The sequence below is a fragment of the Ruditapes philippinarum genome, unplaced genomic scaffold (assembly GCF_026571515.1).
Source record: "Ruditapes philippinarum isolate M1 unplaced genomic scaffold, ASM2657151v2 ctg6260_1_1_1_1, whole genome shotgun sequence".
NCBI lineage: Eukaryota > Metazoa > Mollusca > Bivalvia > Venerida > Veneridae > Ruditapes > Ruditapes philippinarum.
In genome coordinates, this window is record NW_026851531.1 from 15,291 (window position 1) to 32,765 (window position 17,475).

A 17,475-nucleotide genomic window follows, 5' to 3' on the forward strand; every position below is an offset into this window, starting at 1 on the left:
GAAGCTTCATTACGGTGTTTGAAAAAGGATCGATGTTGATCAATTTTGCAGTGGTAGGGTCGACAGTATGTGGATACTGAATTAAGTTTTTATCGTCCATCAATACCTGAAAGAAAAAACAACAACACAGACGTTAACCATTGCATTCTTGTGACACTTTTATAAATGGATAACTTAATTTATTGCTGCGTTTAAAGTCACTGTGACTCTGTCTAGGTCATAAGCCTACTTTCCAGACGTTAGTCTTTGCAGTCTTATTAGAGACAACCATCATCTTTTTATGAAAGAAAATTACGAATACAAGTGATTGTCAAAGAAATGCAGTCCCTTTAACAAAGTAAACATTTAAATTCATTTTTGTACTCACGGCTTTGGTAACAAGAAAAGATTGAAATGTTGAGAAAAAATAAGTATACCCTATATATGTAAACTATATTTTTGTTTATTTCCGAAATTAATGATTTGTCAAGTAACAAGTAATAAATCAGTAGTAATTTATCGCTTCGGACTCATTAATCTAATTAGTGTAATATAGGTCCGAGTAGGTTGAAACGAAAACATATGTTTAAAAACGACGATGTAGACAAACCAGAATTTGTATTGTTGCACACTACATGAGATTCAATTGCCAAAAAAATTACGCAATTTAAGAACGGAAATGTTAGGCATTTATATACGCCATCATACTACGTCATTATCAAAAGTATATCATAAACGCGACAATATACTAAATCTTACCTTTTGTAACTATCTAGAAGTAACCATAAATTACGTTATAATTTAGTATGGAGACAAGTTTTCACGTCAATCTATTTATCACTATTACAATAATATTCTTGGCTGTTCATTTGGGCATTCGATTCGTTTATTCGATACGTTCAGAATCTATCATCTGCTTTCTGCAGCAGAAAGCTAGGGATCAGCACCATATATCTAGACAATGCGTATCGCTATGACGAAGCTAACAATAAGGGTAACAGGCCGGTATCATACTATATAATATTCAACACTTCTAGGTAATTTAGCAATAAAGAAGAGCAGATCAATTTCTTGTAGAAGTTAAAACATTCATTCCAATTTTGGTATATAGACTTATATAGTAGTTTTGTAAAACAGCTGTAATACTAGTACTTAGTGATGGCAATTCTTTTATATTTGTTAACTAGTAGCCACGAATTTCATCAATTATGCTTTTGGATATATGCTTACACCTATTTTGAAACTGAATAAATTTAATAAGCTTAGTTAGAATATCATGGCTTCAAACTAAAAAAAATGCATGGATAAAGTAAAGAAATTGACATAAATTACATCATTAAAACATATCTTACTTGCAAGACGTCTGCATGCGGTACTATATTGACCTTTGTAACACTTCCTTCAGGAAATGGAATTGCCATGCTTAATATGTTCGTCCAGCCAAATACCCATGTTTTGAAGATAAGCTCGTTATTTTGTCTTAAAACAAATATATGTAACATAATGGTCTCAGAGGCTCCCCCGTACACGTTGTAATTAACATCTGTAGTATCCAGTAAGTTGATAGCGAACCTGTATTAATATATACAAAATGACTGACTTGGTTTTTGAAACGGCGATAATGGCTTTCCCAAACCAACAAAATATTTTAATACCCAAATTCCCGCCAGACTGAATCCGGGTACACCCCATATCATGATCCATCCACGTGTTTTCTATGAATATGGAATAGAATATCAAAACTGTGTAATAACCAAAATTTACTGTGTAGAAACGGATGTATAAGTACCATTCCGTGTACAGCACGTGCATTAAAGAAAATTCAATATTACCCAACCCAAGCGCCACCTTCTGGCGTCGTGATGTAAAATTCTAAACTTCCACCAACACCAAATGTCCCAGGAATCAACCAATCAAAGACATCTGAAACATCTTTCTACAAAATATAACATTATATATCAGTGTTATTGTAACTAACATTATGCATGTAGATCTTACTATTAAAAGATTAATTTATATAGTAAATTAGTAACTTATTATATTCGTTTACAGCTGCTAATTTGTAATGGTATTCATTGCATTATCAATTTCCTTGTAATGTTGCCGTCCGTTTATATGGGATGGAAGTATATATTCGAAATGATAAATACTTTTCGAGACGAATTGAAAATAAAGCTGAAAATTATCAATATTCTCCCTTTTAAAACGTAAGATGAAAAAAAATCCCCCGTGAATAATTTTTTCGCGAGTTTACCCCACTGATAAAAATATTATACACTTGCTGTTCATCCAATGAAATTTATTCCGTGCACTGAAATAAATTTTCTTTTGTGATTTCTATGGGATAGCAGCTAAAATATCCAATGTTTGTAATAATCTAAACTGGTATCTGGTATGAGATAAAAGAACCAGTAAACATTACGATAAAGATGATTTTGTTAAGGTAAACATTTCAAATGAGCTAAAAAGAACTTACCGCCGGTTGGTAGATTTCTATTGTTTTTCTCTTCATGAGATAGGAAAATCCGGGATCATATTGTTGGTTACTACCCCAGATCCATGTTAAACCAGTACAAACGCCAGTTACATCATTGATTTTGGCGGCAAAATGTTCATTGTCAGCAAACTTTTCTGCACACGCCCGTCTCCCCGAATAAGCGGAGGTGCCTGTTGTAACTATCGTGTAGTTAACAAACCTTCTATCCGACAAAACCACACGAAAGTAAAATATAACATATACTGACACGGTATAGGGAAGCGCATTTTGAAATGGGTAAATGAAACGAAGGGAATAAATTTTGTACATATAATACACAATGTTGAGCTGCTTTTTTATTTGTTTTATATTGTTTTATCGGATGTCGTTGAAATATTTAGTACATTTGCAGTCGATACTCTTTTTTGAACCTATTTAATTTGAAACATTTAAAGTCACTGGCATCCGCTTTTATTGTGAACATATAATACTGATGATTAAATATGCATTATCTACTTAACTGTTTTATAATCATCTAAATGACAATGATTATTGGTAAATAGTTTGACATGCTGTATCAGTACAACCGGAAATTTCAGTAAAGCTTTTAGACAAAGGAAAATTCATGAAGAAAATCTAAGCTGATTTATATTCTCAATGCAGTGGTCATTTCACGAAAGTAATAATACGAGGGTTGTTCGAGAAATTCTGAGAATTGTTTTATAGCGGTTAGCGTAAATATAAATATATACGCATTTATTTCAAGATATACTTGACAGTCAGTATCTGAAAATATCATCATCATACACACAGAAACTAAATCATAATAAAAATAGGAAATAACCATATAACAAACACCCGGAGCACGCAGACGTCATTTACAACGTTATGCGACGTTAAAGTCCATCGATCGTCGCACCTTTTCAACGTAGTCACCTGCAATTTCGATGCATTTCCTGTGTCGGCTGATCCACTTATTGTATGTTTCCACGTACCAGCTATCGGTAAAGGACGAGACTATAGCTTGCGTATGCTTAACAAGATCGTCAGCTGAGCCAAGCGTTTTCCACGCAGCTGTGATTTGAGCTCCGGGAACACACGGAAGTCCATCGGAGCGAGGTCCGGGCTGTATGGAGGGTGCTCTAAGATCTCAAACCCCAAGAGGCTGATCTCTAACTGGGTAGATTCCGCTCTGTGGGCCGGCGCATTGTCTTGATGAAGTATGATGCGGTCATGGTCCATGTGGGGGCGCTTCTTCCGTATCGCGTTAACGAGATCCCGACTCAGAACCTGTAAAAAACGCATGCAGTTAAAAATTTGATTTGCACTTATCTTACTCAAAACTTTTATATTTTAAATGTTTAATTTTTATAAATATTATGTTTATGATATTATATGTTTATCAAAAAAATATGTTTTAAAATATATTATAATTAGAAATGTATACTTTTAGTTACCAACCGAGCCTGCAACATTTTCAATTTTGCCGTGTTGGGCTTTCTTTAGGGATTCTGTATTTATCTATTTTATGATCACATCCGTGTTATTTGTGCCGTGTGGCGGCTGTAAAAAGTCTCCCCGTACATTTAATCAATGATGTTATATTTTCGATCCTTGAGGATCGTTCAGCACGACATTATTGTTGTGCTTGTGGTATTTTTAGTTTCAACTTTTGGCACTTTCTAGTTGGGTGGTTCCAATATTCCTACTTGAATAATGTTGAATCACCCTTAGGATATGTTGCCTGCTTTTTAAATTTGTCTTTTGACGTCCTATCTGTGATACGCAGGCTTCATAACCTCAGATCCCCTTTCAAAATTCCATTTTATTTAGTTCCGCCCATTGTTTTCTCGTTTAGGGCACACGCATTTTTTTACTTGGGGACCATATGCCGCTTTTCATGGAATGGCACTACCGTGTCACATTGAAGGTTCCATGATAACCGCCATATGAACACATCTGCGGATGTTTCAATATTCTAAATTTTACCAGTACATGTTAAATGTTGAATTCTGCTTAAGCCGGTGCTAGGGGGCGTGGACGGTAACTTGCACTTTCCAGTACCGTCCATGAACAGACTCAATCAAACCGAGCCTGCAACATTTTCAATTTTGCCGTGTTGGGCTTTCTTTAGGGATTCTGTATTTATCTATTTTATGATCACATCCGTGTTATTTGTGCCGTGTGGCGGCTGTAAAAAGTCTCCCCGTACATTTAATCAATGATGTTATATTTTCGATCCTTGAAGATCGTTCAGCACGACATTATTGTTGTGCTTGTGGTATTTTTTAGTTTCAACTTTTTGGCACTTTCTAGTTGGGTGGTTCCAATATTCCTACTTGAATAATGTTGAATCACCCTTAGGATATGTTGCCTGCTTTTTAAATTTGTCTTTTGACGTCCTATCTGTGATACGCAGGCTTCATAACCTCAGATCCCCTTTCAAAATTCCATTTTACTTAGTTCCGCCCATTGTTTTCTCGTTTAGGGCACACGCATTTTTTACTTGGGGACCATATGCCGCTTTTCATGGAATGGCACTACCGTGTCACATTGAAGGTTCCATGATAACCGCCATATGAACACATCTGCGGATGTTTCAATATTCTAAATTTTACCAGTACATGTTAAATGTTGAATTCTGCTTAAGCCGGTGCTAGGGGGCGTGGACGGTAACTTGCACTTTCCAGTACCGTCCATGAACAGACTCAATCAAACCGAGCCTGCAACATTTTCAATTTTGCCGTGTTGGGCTTTCTTAAGGGATTCTGTTTTTATCTATTTTTTGAATAGTAAGCCGCCGTGACAGTTTGACCATCCGGAACTCTGTGTTGCAGAATCATCCCGTGGCGTTCCATGAAGAAAATAGACATGTGTTTTCCCGCACTTTTCTGCACCCGGGCTTTCTTTGGGGGAGGTGAACGCGGGGTTTTCAATACCGATGACATAGCCTTAGTCTCTGGATCAAAGTGGTGGAGCCAAGTTTTGTCATTTGTTATTATTCTGTCTAAGAACTCATCACCTTCGGCGTCATGTAGCGTGATAGAAATGCCTGAGAGCATCGCACCCGACAATCCTTTTCATTGTCCTTAAGCAACCGTGGTACCCAACGTGCACTCACTTTAGACATACCGAGCTCTTTTGTAAGTATTCCGTGTACAGTAGAAACTGATACGCAAAGTTCATCTGCAATAGCTCTAACTGTCGTTCTTCTGTCGCAATTTATCATGTCTTTTACCGAGTCCTTAATTGAACATGCAACAACAGACTGCCGATCGCATCTAGGATGGTCTTTGATCGAGTTTCTTCCTTCTTTTAAACGAGCATACCATCTATACATTGTAGCCGGACTGCATTTCTTGTATTTTCTTGTAGAATTGATCATTTTCATTGTTTCTTGGAAGACTTTTCCAGCGCAACACAAAATTTCACGATGCTTCGCAATTCAACGTCACCTATCGACGTCATGTTGTTTACTCAGTTGCTCTGGGCAACAACTTTAAAACAATGTTGATCCGTTGAGAATTTAAATAACGTTATGATATTTTCAGGAAATGACGTCATGACGTTCCGCTGCTGACCAGCGTTTTCGCGCATTTTTTACGGTATCAAAATTACGAAATATTATTAGTGTAGCGCGTTATACCTTTCTTTAGAGTCGGACTGATCCGGTGCGGCGTTATAGTGTTGCTATGGTTACTGCTAATTTTGGCTATTGTTGTCTGATTATATTCAATTTTTAGGAATAGTTCCATGATATGCTATTCTTAGTATGTGCAAAATATTACGTCTTAGAAACAAAAAAAATAGGAGATATGACAAAATTCCCAGAACTTCCCGAACAACCCTCGTATATACCATGTTTAAAAGATATAGTTTACAGTTCAATCATCCTCAAAAAAATTCTGTCAATTAATATTATTTTTAATTATATGTCCTTTTCTGTCAATCGATTGGCTTGACTTACTGAATACTGAACTTTTTACGGTACATTACCAGGTATTCTGAAAAGCAGATTTTCTTCACAAACACGTTAACAGCTACGTCATTACATGACGACTTTTTCAGTTAGTCTTTTTTCCACTCAAAAATCACTTTTATCAACTTGTAACATATATATTTAAAGTTTAATGTCATGTCTCTTACCTTTTATTATTTTATTTTTACTTTGATAATGGACTAACGCTAGAAAGCCATATAGAAGTAGTACAGATCGTTCAGTACAGTCCGCAGGATATAGTTTCTATTGTAAAGTTTAACACAATAACTATTCAATAACGGTCTTTTCATAATTGATGCAATTTTAACTGTGTTTCAGTTCGAGTTTTGATACTTTAAGTACACACGCATAGAGACTTTGTGCTCTATTGTGTGCATATTATACATGTAATACATCCCTGATGAAGGCATAATACGCCGAAGGTACATGGGTATTTATACTTTAGATCTTTTCTCTCAATTTATTGGTTTTATGCAGGGTAAGCATACTTAAACTTCACACAGTGGTAGAGGACATTAAGACAGAGTGCAGTGTCAAATAACCATCACTCTGTTTTGCCCCGTGTTTTCATTATCTCCCCTTTTAGAAAAATCATGTCTGGGACATAACTCTAAAATTATAAAAGATATCAACATGAAAGTTTGTAGGTAGATAGATCTCAATAAGAAGATGTGCAATTCAAAAGAACCGTAACTCTGCCCTGCCTAATTTTGGAGTTATTGCCAATTATTCTTTTTTACACTTTGAACTTTGTCCGGAACATAAGTCTAAAATTTTATATCAAAATGAAACTTTGTAGGTAGATAGATCTCATAGGGTAGAAGTGCTGGGCAAAAGAATCATAACTCTATTTTGCCCCGTTTATGAATTATTTTCCCTTTTATAAAATTTTTATCCGGGACATAACTATAAAACTATGAGAGATATAAACTTTAAACTTTGTAGATTGATAGATCTTAATAGGTAGATGTGCAGTGCATAAGAATTGTCACTCTGCCTAGTCTAATTTTGCAGTTATTGCCCTTTGTTCATTTTTACACTTCGAACTTTGTCCGGAAGATAACTCTAAAATAATATGAGATATCAACACGGAACTTTGTAGGTAAATAGATCTTAAGGGGTAGAGCTGCAGTGCACAAGAACCGTTAATCTGTCTTCCCTAATGTCGGAGTTATTGCCCTTTGTTCATTTTTAGAGAAAACATGTCCGTGACATAACTCTAAAATTAAAAGAGATATCAACATGAAACTTTGTAGGTAAATAGATCCCAATAAGTAGATATGCAGTGCAAAGAACAGTAACTCTGCCTTGCCTAATTTTAGAGTTATTGCCAATTATTCATTTTTACACTTTGAACTTTGTCCGAAACATAAAATTATAAGAGATATCAACATGAAACTTTGTAGGTAGATAGATCTCATTGGGTAGAAGTGCAGTGCAAAAGAACCATAACTCTGTTTTCCCCATTTTTGAATTTCTCCCCTCTTAGAAAAATCTTGTCTGGAACATAAATCTAAAATTATAAGAGATATAAACATGAAACTTTGTTGGTAGATAGATCTCAATAGGTAGATATGCTGTGCACAAGAACTGTTACTCTGCCTTGCCTTGCAAAGTTAAAAGCAAGCAACATATCCTAAGGGTGATTCAACATTATTCAAGTAGGAATATTGGAACCATCCACATTGAAAAAGCCAAATAGTAGAACAATAATGGCGTGTCGAACGATCTTTAAGGATCGGAAATATAACATCTCTGATTGAATGTACGGGGCGACATTTAACAGCCTCCACACGGCACAAACAATGCTGATGTGGCGATAAAATAGAGAAAATAAGAATCCCTAAACACGGGGGAGGAAGTGTTACACGAAGGATGGAGTTCTTATGATAACTTGTTCAGGAATTCTTGTGATAACTGTCACGGAGTTCGTCGGAAAACATCTGTATATATTACAAAAACACTCGTCAAAAATGGTTATTATCATCGTTCAAAAATGAGTTTAGGTGCTAAATCAAACTTTAATGATTAAGCTTGTCTTACATCTTGTATTATGTGTCAAAAACTAATTCAAAGCCTATTTTTCGTCGCCTCTTGCTTCAAATCTGGTAGTTTTGGGTAGCTCCTGAACAAGTTATCATAAGAACTCCATCCTTCGTGTAACACTTCCTCCCCCGTGCTAAAGAAAGTCCAAAACGGCAAAATTGAAAATGTTGCAGGCTCGGTTTGTTTGTGCCTGTTCATGGACGGTACCTTTAACTAAAAAAATCTAATTGTTTAAAAAAAGATTGTTTAATTCTCCAACCATCACTGACTTGTTGTCCTTAAATAAACAATGTCAACTTATGGAAGGGTATTTAAGCAAAAATTCCATTCATGTAAATAACTTTTTCTTGCATGTAAAATACATTGATATTTTTGTCCCTATTTCTAATTTCTGTGTCCTATTTTCTAATTTGTCTGTATGTAAATGTAAATCATGCTGTGAATTCCCGGCATAAATTATTCTATGTGCCAATTTTTTTACTAATTGTTCACGTTTGTAAATTGTTCAAATAAAATCACTCTTGTTGATTAAAACGTAAATATTGTCAAAATGTTTTTTAAACTTGAAAAAGTAATTGTTTAAAATTCCAAAAGTCCGTGAAAAAACTTCTTATTCCTTTTATGGAAAATGTAAGACTTTGTAATATGAGTTATTTTCACCTTTTTATTTATATTACTGTTGCAAGTCGTAGATACATTTTCATGAAATTCATTGATTAAAATTCAATATTTTTGTCAATTTTTCAAAACTTCACAGTAAAGATTTCGAACTTAAAAGTATAAATTACAGTTTAAAATTTGAAAATTAGAATTATGCATGCTTTGGGACCTTCCGTCAATGTGATATAAATAGATCACGAGGCTCCCCTTACAGTACGCATCGTCCGGAATTTGCAACAAGGTTAGCGTAGCACACCACATAGGGTCAGTCTAAATCTTAACGGTTTAGATGTGCGTAACTTTCTTATAGTTGAGAGAGGACCGCCTCTCTGATAGTGGGCGCGGTTTAGACTTTTTAATTTAACGATCCGTCCTAATATTGTATTGTAAGTCTGCTGAGGAGTAGGCTGTTATCTTAGGGCTCGAATTTGAAGATAAGTGATGTTTGAATAACAGAGGAGATTGTGTGAGTGTAAGTTCAGTACTGAATATATTGAATGAGTTGACTAGAATTATAATGTGCGAACCACTGGCAAGCAAAGTATTTATTCATTCAAAAAATTCAAGAAATTCAATAGTGAACCCACACGGATATGATATTCGTTTTATCATATACCCAAGATAAAGACTGTTTGAAGTAAAAAAGTAACATTAGTCATTGACGCGCCTATAGTGTTTCGTCTTTACGCTATGGTTGACGTCACGTCAAAATAAATGCATGGTTGTGCAGCTCTTGTTATTATGTAATTGGTTGAGGGAGATTCCATTAATGGTCCTAATGGGTTGGTCTGCTAGCACTACTACTATAACAGTCATAATAGGTGAGAGAACTACTATATATATTATTCTAAAGGTTAAGAGAGAAATTTTGCATATTTTGCATAATGGGTGAGAGCAAAGCACTATAAAACACACAATGAGCGAGAGATTTGTTATATAGTATCCTAATAATTGAGAGAGAGATGTCATTATTTAACGTAATGGGTGAGAGGAATGAATCATACAACACTCAATGAACGAGGAAAGGTTGAAAGAGGTCATTATTTGTCCTAATGGGTGAGAGCAAAGCACTGTAAAACACATTGTGGGTGAGAGAACTATAATACATTATCCAAAGGGTTAAGAGAGATGTCATAATTTACCCTAATGGGTGAGAGCAATGAATCATATTACACTTAATGAGTGCGAACATTTTCAGATAATTATACTAAGGGTTGAGAGAAGTCATTATTTTTCCTAATGGGTCATTTACATGAATGAATTTCACTTAACAATGTAAGAATAAGTGATTTACATGAACAAGAAAGGATAAGCAATTAACATGAATGGAATTTTTACTGAATACCCTTCTATATTGACTTTTCTTTCAGAAGAACTATCTGCGTATGTTATTTGAATCTGTGATAAACACTCATCATTTATATATCAAGACGCTTCAATTCGCAGCCAAATATAGATATCATTGTCTGTGAATCATATGCATATTGTTTAAAACAAAAAGAGGAAAACATTTGGAAACCAAATATACAAGTTAAGTTTTGCATATAGAGATTATGTTATACTAAAATAAGCACAGGCATTGTTTTTACATAAATTTAATTATTCTGATGTCTACATGTGTATATCGGTTAAATCAGTATCAGAAGCAAGAAATTGTCTGTAAAATGATAAATAAATATTTAAGGATACAGGCGCAATCGACTGTTTCAGCGGTTTCCGGGCTTGTAATGTGTCTGGTGTTTGTTAAAGCATTGACGTTCCCTAAAATACACCGTGTAATAAAGGAAATAATGTAAGTAAATGATAACTATGTTTTTACTATAGAAAATGGCTTTATTTAAATAAATTCTATGTTCATATTGGAGTAAGATACTTTAATTGTATAAATTTATTGAAATCTAGTAAATCTTTCCTGGATTTTATTTAGTGAATATATAAAATATATTTGGGAAGCTGCATTTCCTATTACTGGTCTATTCTTATAAAAACTGCAAGTTTCTTTTTAATGACACTAGGTTTTCATACTGAGATTACCTGTCGTGTGTACAATTTAAAACTTAACATATTTTCTCTATATGTATTCAAAAAATATTTATTTTACAGATAACGAATCATCAGTTCTTCCAAATGTCAAATTTGAGCATTATATATCTTTAATTCTAACCCACAAACTAGGTCTAAATATAGAAAATGATATGCATTAAACAAAGTTCTAATGAGTTAAATCTATTGAAGCGAATTAAGTTATTGATATTTGACCTAGGCTTTATGAAATTTTTAACTGAGATCATGTCAAAATTTGCATTCATAAGTAACAGGGTAGACTTATTGGGATAAAACTGGTAAACTCGACATATTGTTGCAAAACGCATAAAAGTAGCTTATCAATTCTTAAGTTACGGATCTCTATTTATTTTGATTCATTTCATATGTAAAGTACTAGTAAATTATAAGCTGATATCTTCGAGATGTTCTGGGATACTGACTGAAAACAATTCTGTAGAAGATAAGCAAGCCTATGTCAATAACTTTCATTCTTGTTGTTGTAACATTTAGCTAAGATAAGATTTGTGGTAATTTTTTTGTTTCAGTATGTATGTGAGTATGGATTTTGTGTGAGCAACTCGAGCCAAAGCTTTAGCTCCAGCACATCAACAAGTTTGCAGACGACAACAGTTACACCTTCTACAACAACTGGATCCACCAAGAAGCCAGACGATTGTGTTGTACAGACTGGTTATGTTGAGTTTAATCTTCCAGGTTAAAAGATAATTTTGTCTTTAAGTAAGCACTGATCTGCGTAAATTTTAAAGAAGGCAGTGAAAATTTGAATGACGCAAGTAGCAAAGCTTTAAGGTTTCGTGTGATTTTTAAGCAGTTTTAAGTATCCTAGGTGGGGTAAAATACCGTACCATGCATTGGCAAAATGATATTTGTTGGATTTGAAAGTCGTGGATTGACCTTCCCACGAAAACGACGAAAACAAATGCCCCGCGTATAATAATGATTTTAAGTATCAATGAATAGAATAGAATAATACAATCACTTAATCACTTGTCCTTCATTGACCTTAATTAAAATCCCGTGAGTTACGTTGCATTTTTCCATGACAGGAAGCTGACCAGTCAACGTACTGAATTTTGTGTTCATTGTAAAATCTGAGGTCTCCTTTTACCAAAGCTGTAAAGTTACTTTACCGTGTCAGTGTGCTTTAAATAAAATCTAACAAAACAAACAAACTGTATCAGTAGGAATTTTTTATTGCTGCTACTTAGCATTGAGAGTTTACATGAAACTTGTTCCTACTGACTTCATAATGGCTGAATGTTTACTATTGAATGGTGTGGTTGTTGTGGAGGGTGTGGCTGTGAAAATGTGAACCTGGACTTCCGGCATATAACCAAAGTGAAAGCTGCACCAAAGAAGCTAACTGCTGTGGATCTCAATGTTAGAATGACAACATTGTAACGTATCTTCTTCAAAATTGTCGAATTGCAAGTTTTCAGGTTATCAGATAAACATTTCTACTGGTCCCTTTTTTGATGAAAAATTTTAACATCTTTATCAAAATTATAAACCTCGTTTTATTTTTTGTTAAGCAAATCTGTACTCAAAATTAATTTTTCTTTTTTATGCAACCAAGTAAACATTATAAGTATTGCATTAAATGCAGAATATTTAAATACTTATATAACGTTTATCATTTTAAAATACTTGCATATGATTTTCATAATTTTAAAAAAAAACATTTTATGAAAAAAAAAAAAAAACCCAAAAGCTTCAGTTAGATTTTTGTTCTTTTAATTGCCATGGTCGGCTGCTTTGATTCGTTTTCCAAAGAATGTCCAGTATACAAAGGTACAAAATAACTTGACAAGAACTATTTTTTTCTACTAAGAATGGTTCGAAAAGTAAGAGTGTGTTCCGTAAAGAGACTGGTCATACTACACGCATGTATGTGTTTGTCTTGGCGTATGCACTATGAAGTCAGCAAGTCGCACGTGCGTATTTGTCTTGGTCTATGCCCTATGACGTCAGCAAGTCATATCAGGATAGTCATTATATCACTGAACTTGTTGTATTAAACATATACCTGTATGTCCAAAAAGGTCCATTAGATACCAACAATATTCATGATTCATATTTGGACATTGCTTTAAAACTTATAAAATGCTATTTTGAGGTTCGAACCTGACGATTGTGAACTGACATATGTTGAAGGACCGCGGACATAAGTAATGGAAAAGAGAGGATGGGAAAACGCAGACACAGAGGTAACATCGGAAGTCTATCAAGACGCTTACAAACGCTGGCAGTTGAACCTGTTGCCAAAATCGTAACTTCTGGAGAAAAAACAAACGGCTTTATTTATGTTATTTCTGTCATCTAAAGCAATCAATATGTTTATATAATGAGACATTTTATAAACTATTATTTAAAAATGTTTCTTCTAGTGTCATCCTGTATTCAAAGCAGACAATTGTTTAATAAACAACAACAAAAGCCTTTTGTGTTTGTATTTCTGTGAAATAAAAAAGTATCTATCAAAACATAATTACTTTTTATTGATAATCAACACTGCAAACTATTACAATAAACTGAAAAAATTATACCCTGAGTTTTAAAAATTAAAATAAATATATAGCAAGAAATAGTCTGTATTTTTTTCCATATCTTGAAAAACTCAAACGTGTATAAAATTAAACTGTATTTAGCATTTTATAATCAGTTTTAACATTAATACTATTTGAATTCATCGTTTTAAATTGCTGTAATATCTAAAATCATCAAAAACTTTATAGATATATATTTTGTCATGTTTGAGACAACAAAAAGGAAGAAAGGCTTATTTAAAAGATATAGAAGACGATTTTATCTAAGTTTTTGTAACTGTTTTTATAGAAATTTATAATATGTAAGAATTTGAAAAAGATAGCTTTGATGAATTTTAATAAGTCGATCTTGGTCTATATACCTATTAAGGTTATATTGTGAAGCTTAATTAAGGTGTTAGAAAAAGGATTGATGTTGATCAATTTTGCAGTGGTAGGATCGACAGTATGTGGGTACTGGACTAAGTGTTCATCGTCCATCAATACCTGAAAAAGAAACAATATAAACGTTAACTATTGCACATTTTTATACTTCCATCAATTATTTTGATTATGATTTACTGCTGCGTTTCAAGCCACTGTCGTCCTGTTTTGTCAAGCCTATTCTATTTTGGTCATAAGCCTTTTCTGTTTTGGTCATGAGCCTACTCTGTTTTGGTCATAAGCCTATTCTACTTTGGTCATAAACCTATTTTGGTTTGGTCATAAACCTATTTTCCGGCCGTTCGAAATTGCGGTATCAGCTTTTACCATCTTACTAGTGAAATGAAAAAAAGTACGAATACAAATGATGTCAAAGAAATGCATCGTCTTTAGTAAAGTAAACCTGCACAATGATCTTTTTTCTTTGGACCCATGACTTTGCGAGCAAGAAAAGATTGAAATGTTTTAAAAAAATGGGTACTTCTTACATATGTAAACTCTATTTGTGGTTATGTTAAACCGAATAAATGATTTTTTCAGTAGCAAGTATTAATTAGTGTAATATAGGTCCAAGTAGATTGAAATGAAAACATGTGTTCAACTAGGCAACCCAAACTTTGCACTGTTGCACGCTGGAAGATATTCAATTGCCAAACACATTATGCGACACATCAAAGTAATTGTTAAGCCTTTTATACCGTCAGACGAATATGTCATCAACGCGGATATATCATACTTGATATAACTTAATTTTACCTTCTGTAATTATCTATAAGTAATTTGAAACTATATAACCACCTCAGTGGTTAGAGTCGATGACTTCTAATCCAGTTACCTCTCTGGCGTGGGTTCGATCCCCGGGAGATGCGTTGGTAGTTTAGCGCGGAGGGAGGTAGTCTAGTACTGGTGTAACTCTCCAGGAACGATGGTTAGGAAATTAGCCGCCTATATGACTAAAATACTGTTAGGAAAAGGCGTAAAAAGAAACAAACAAACAAACAAACAAAAATTTGAAATTACGTCAGAATTAAGTATAGAGACAAGTTTTCACTTCAATCTATATTTTTAAACTTTTTTTATAACTACATGTATTACAATAATCTTCTTAAATGCTCATTTGAGTATTAAGTACGTTTATTTAATATGCACAGAATCTTCTTTCTGCAGAAATCTAAGGGTCAGCACAATAAATTTCTGGACAATGCTTATGACAATGAAAGGACTAAAAGTAAAGGTTGCTGGTAGTATCATCCTCGAATTCCTTGACTCAAGTGAAAACACATGCTATAATATAGCAATAAAGAGCAACAGTTAGAACTTCTTGATTGAAATTTTGGTATAAAGACTAATTTAGTGGTTATGTAAAATAGCTGTAGATCCAGTACTTAGCGATTGTAATTTATACATGTTTTAGTTTATTAAAAGCCACAAATTTCACCATCTACGCTCTTGGATATCCGGCTTATACATATTTTAAGATTGGATAAATCTGATAAGCTCCGTTAGCTTATCATGGCTTACAACTTAAACAATACATGGATAAAGTAAAGAAATTGACATAAATACCGATAAAACCATATCTTACTTGCAAGACGTCTGCATGTGGTACTATAGTAAACTTAGTAACACTTCCTTCAGGAAATGGAATTGACATGCTTAATATGTTTGTCCAGCCACCTACCCATGTTTTGAAGATGAGCTCGTTATGCTGTCTCACAACCATCATATGTAGCATAACTGTCTCAGAGGCTCCCCCATACACGTTGTAATTAACATCTGTAGTATCCAGTAAGTTGACATCGAACCTGTATTAATAAATACAAAATGAGTGATTTAGAACGGCGACAATGGCTTTCCAAAACCAACTGAATAATTTAATACCAAAAATCCCACCAGACTGAACCTGGGTAAATCCCATATCATGATCAATCCACTTGTATGCTAGGAACGTGATACTAGTATATCAAAACCATATGTTAGAGAAGACTAAAATTCACAGTGTTGAAACGGATGTATAAGTACCGTTACGTGTGCACAGCACGTGCATTATGTAAAAGAAAATTCCTCATTACCTATCCCAAGCGCCACCATCTGGCGTTGTGATGTAAAATTCTAAGCTTCCACCTGCACCAAATGATCCAGGAATCAACCAATCAAAGACATCTGAAACATCTTTCTACAAAATATAACATTATATATTGATCAGTGTTATTGCAACTAAAATTATACATTTACATTTGTATATATTATTATTCTTAGATGACTTCGTATTATTACTTATTTATAATATTCGCTTAAAACTGCTTATTTGTAATGGTATTCGATGCATTATTAATTTACTTGATAATGTTGCCGATGGTATATATGGGACGGGAGTGTGTATTCAAAATGAGATGTGTTTGTCCGAGGCTAATACATCTGGTATATTCCGAACAAATTAACATAATGAAAATTATCAATATTCTCCTTCTCTTATAATGTAAGGTAGAAATCCCACGTGAAACAATTTCACCTTAGTTTACGCCACTGATTAAAATATTATGTAAACTTGCTGTTCATCCGTTGAAATATATTCGATTGTGAACTGAAACAAATTTTCTCAACTTTTGCGATTTCTGTAGGGTAGCTATTAAAATGTACCGTGTTTGTAATAATCTAAACTTGTAATTGACACGAGGTAAAAGGGCCCAGCAAACATTACGATGAAGATGCTGTAGACAAAAATTGTAAACATTTCAAATGAGATATAGACTTACCGCCGGTTGGTAGATTTCTATTGTTTTTATCTTCATGAGATAGGAAAATCCAGGGTCATATTGTTGGTTACTACCCCAGCTCCATGTTAAACCACTACAAACGCCAGTTACGTCATTGATTTTGGCGGCAAAGTATTCATTGTCGGCATACTTTTCTGCACACGCCCGTCTTCCTGAATGGGCGGTTGTGTCTGTTGTACGTATCGTGTAGTTAACAAACCTTCTATCCGACAAAACTACACGAAAATAAAATATAATATACACTGACAAGATATTACGGTAGCGCATTTTGAAATAGATATGTGGAACGAAGGGAATGGATAGTGTATATTAAGGCATAATGCTCAATTGCTTTTTGTTTGTTTCATTGTTCGGGTTCAGTACGCAGGTACATTTTGCAGTCAATCTCATTTTTTACATATTTGACATGAAACATTTTAAGTAACTGGCATCCGCTTTCATTGTGAACATAAAATACTGATAATTGCAGATACATCACCTACTTTACCTTATGACTTACAC

General features: G+C 34.0%; 1 protein-coding gene across 1 annotated transcript; it reads right to left on the reverse strand.

Moving 5' to 3' along the window:
• Positions 1–13,989: 13,989 nt before the first annotated feature.
• Positions 13,990–17,241, reverse strand: LOC132737126 (uncharacterized). The gene is made up of 4 exons (XM_060724412.1): positions 16,954–17,241; positions 16,270–16,373; positions 15,783–16,002; positions 13,990–14,260 (listed from the first exon to the last, which is right to left on the reverse strand). Exons 1-4 carry the CDS (start codon positions 17,239–17,241, stop codon positions 14,129–14,131), a joined length of 744 nt encoding a protein of 247 aa, XP_060580395.1. The 3' UTR covers positions 13,990–14,128.
• Positions 17,242–17,475: the final 234 nt, after the last annotated feature.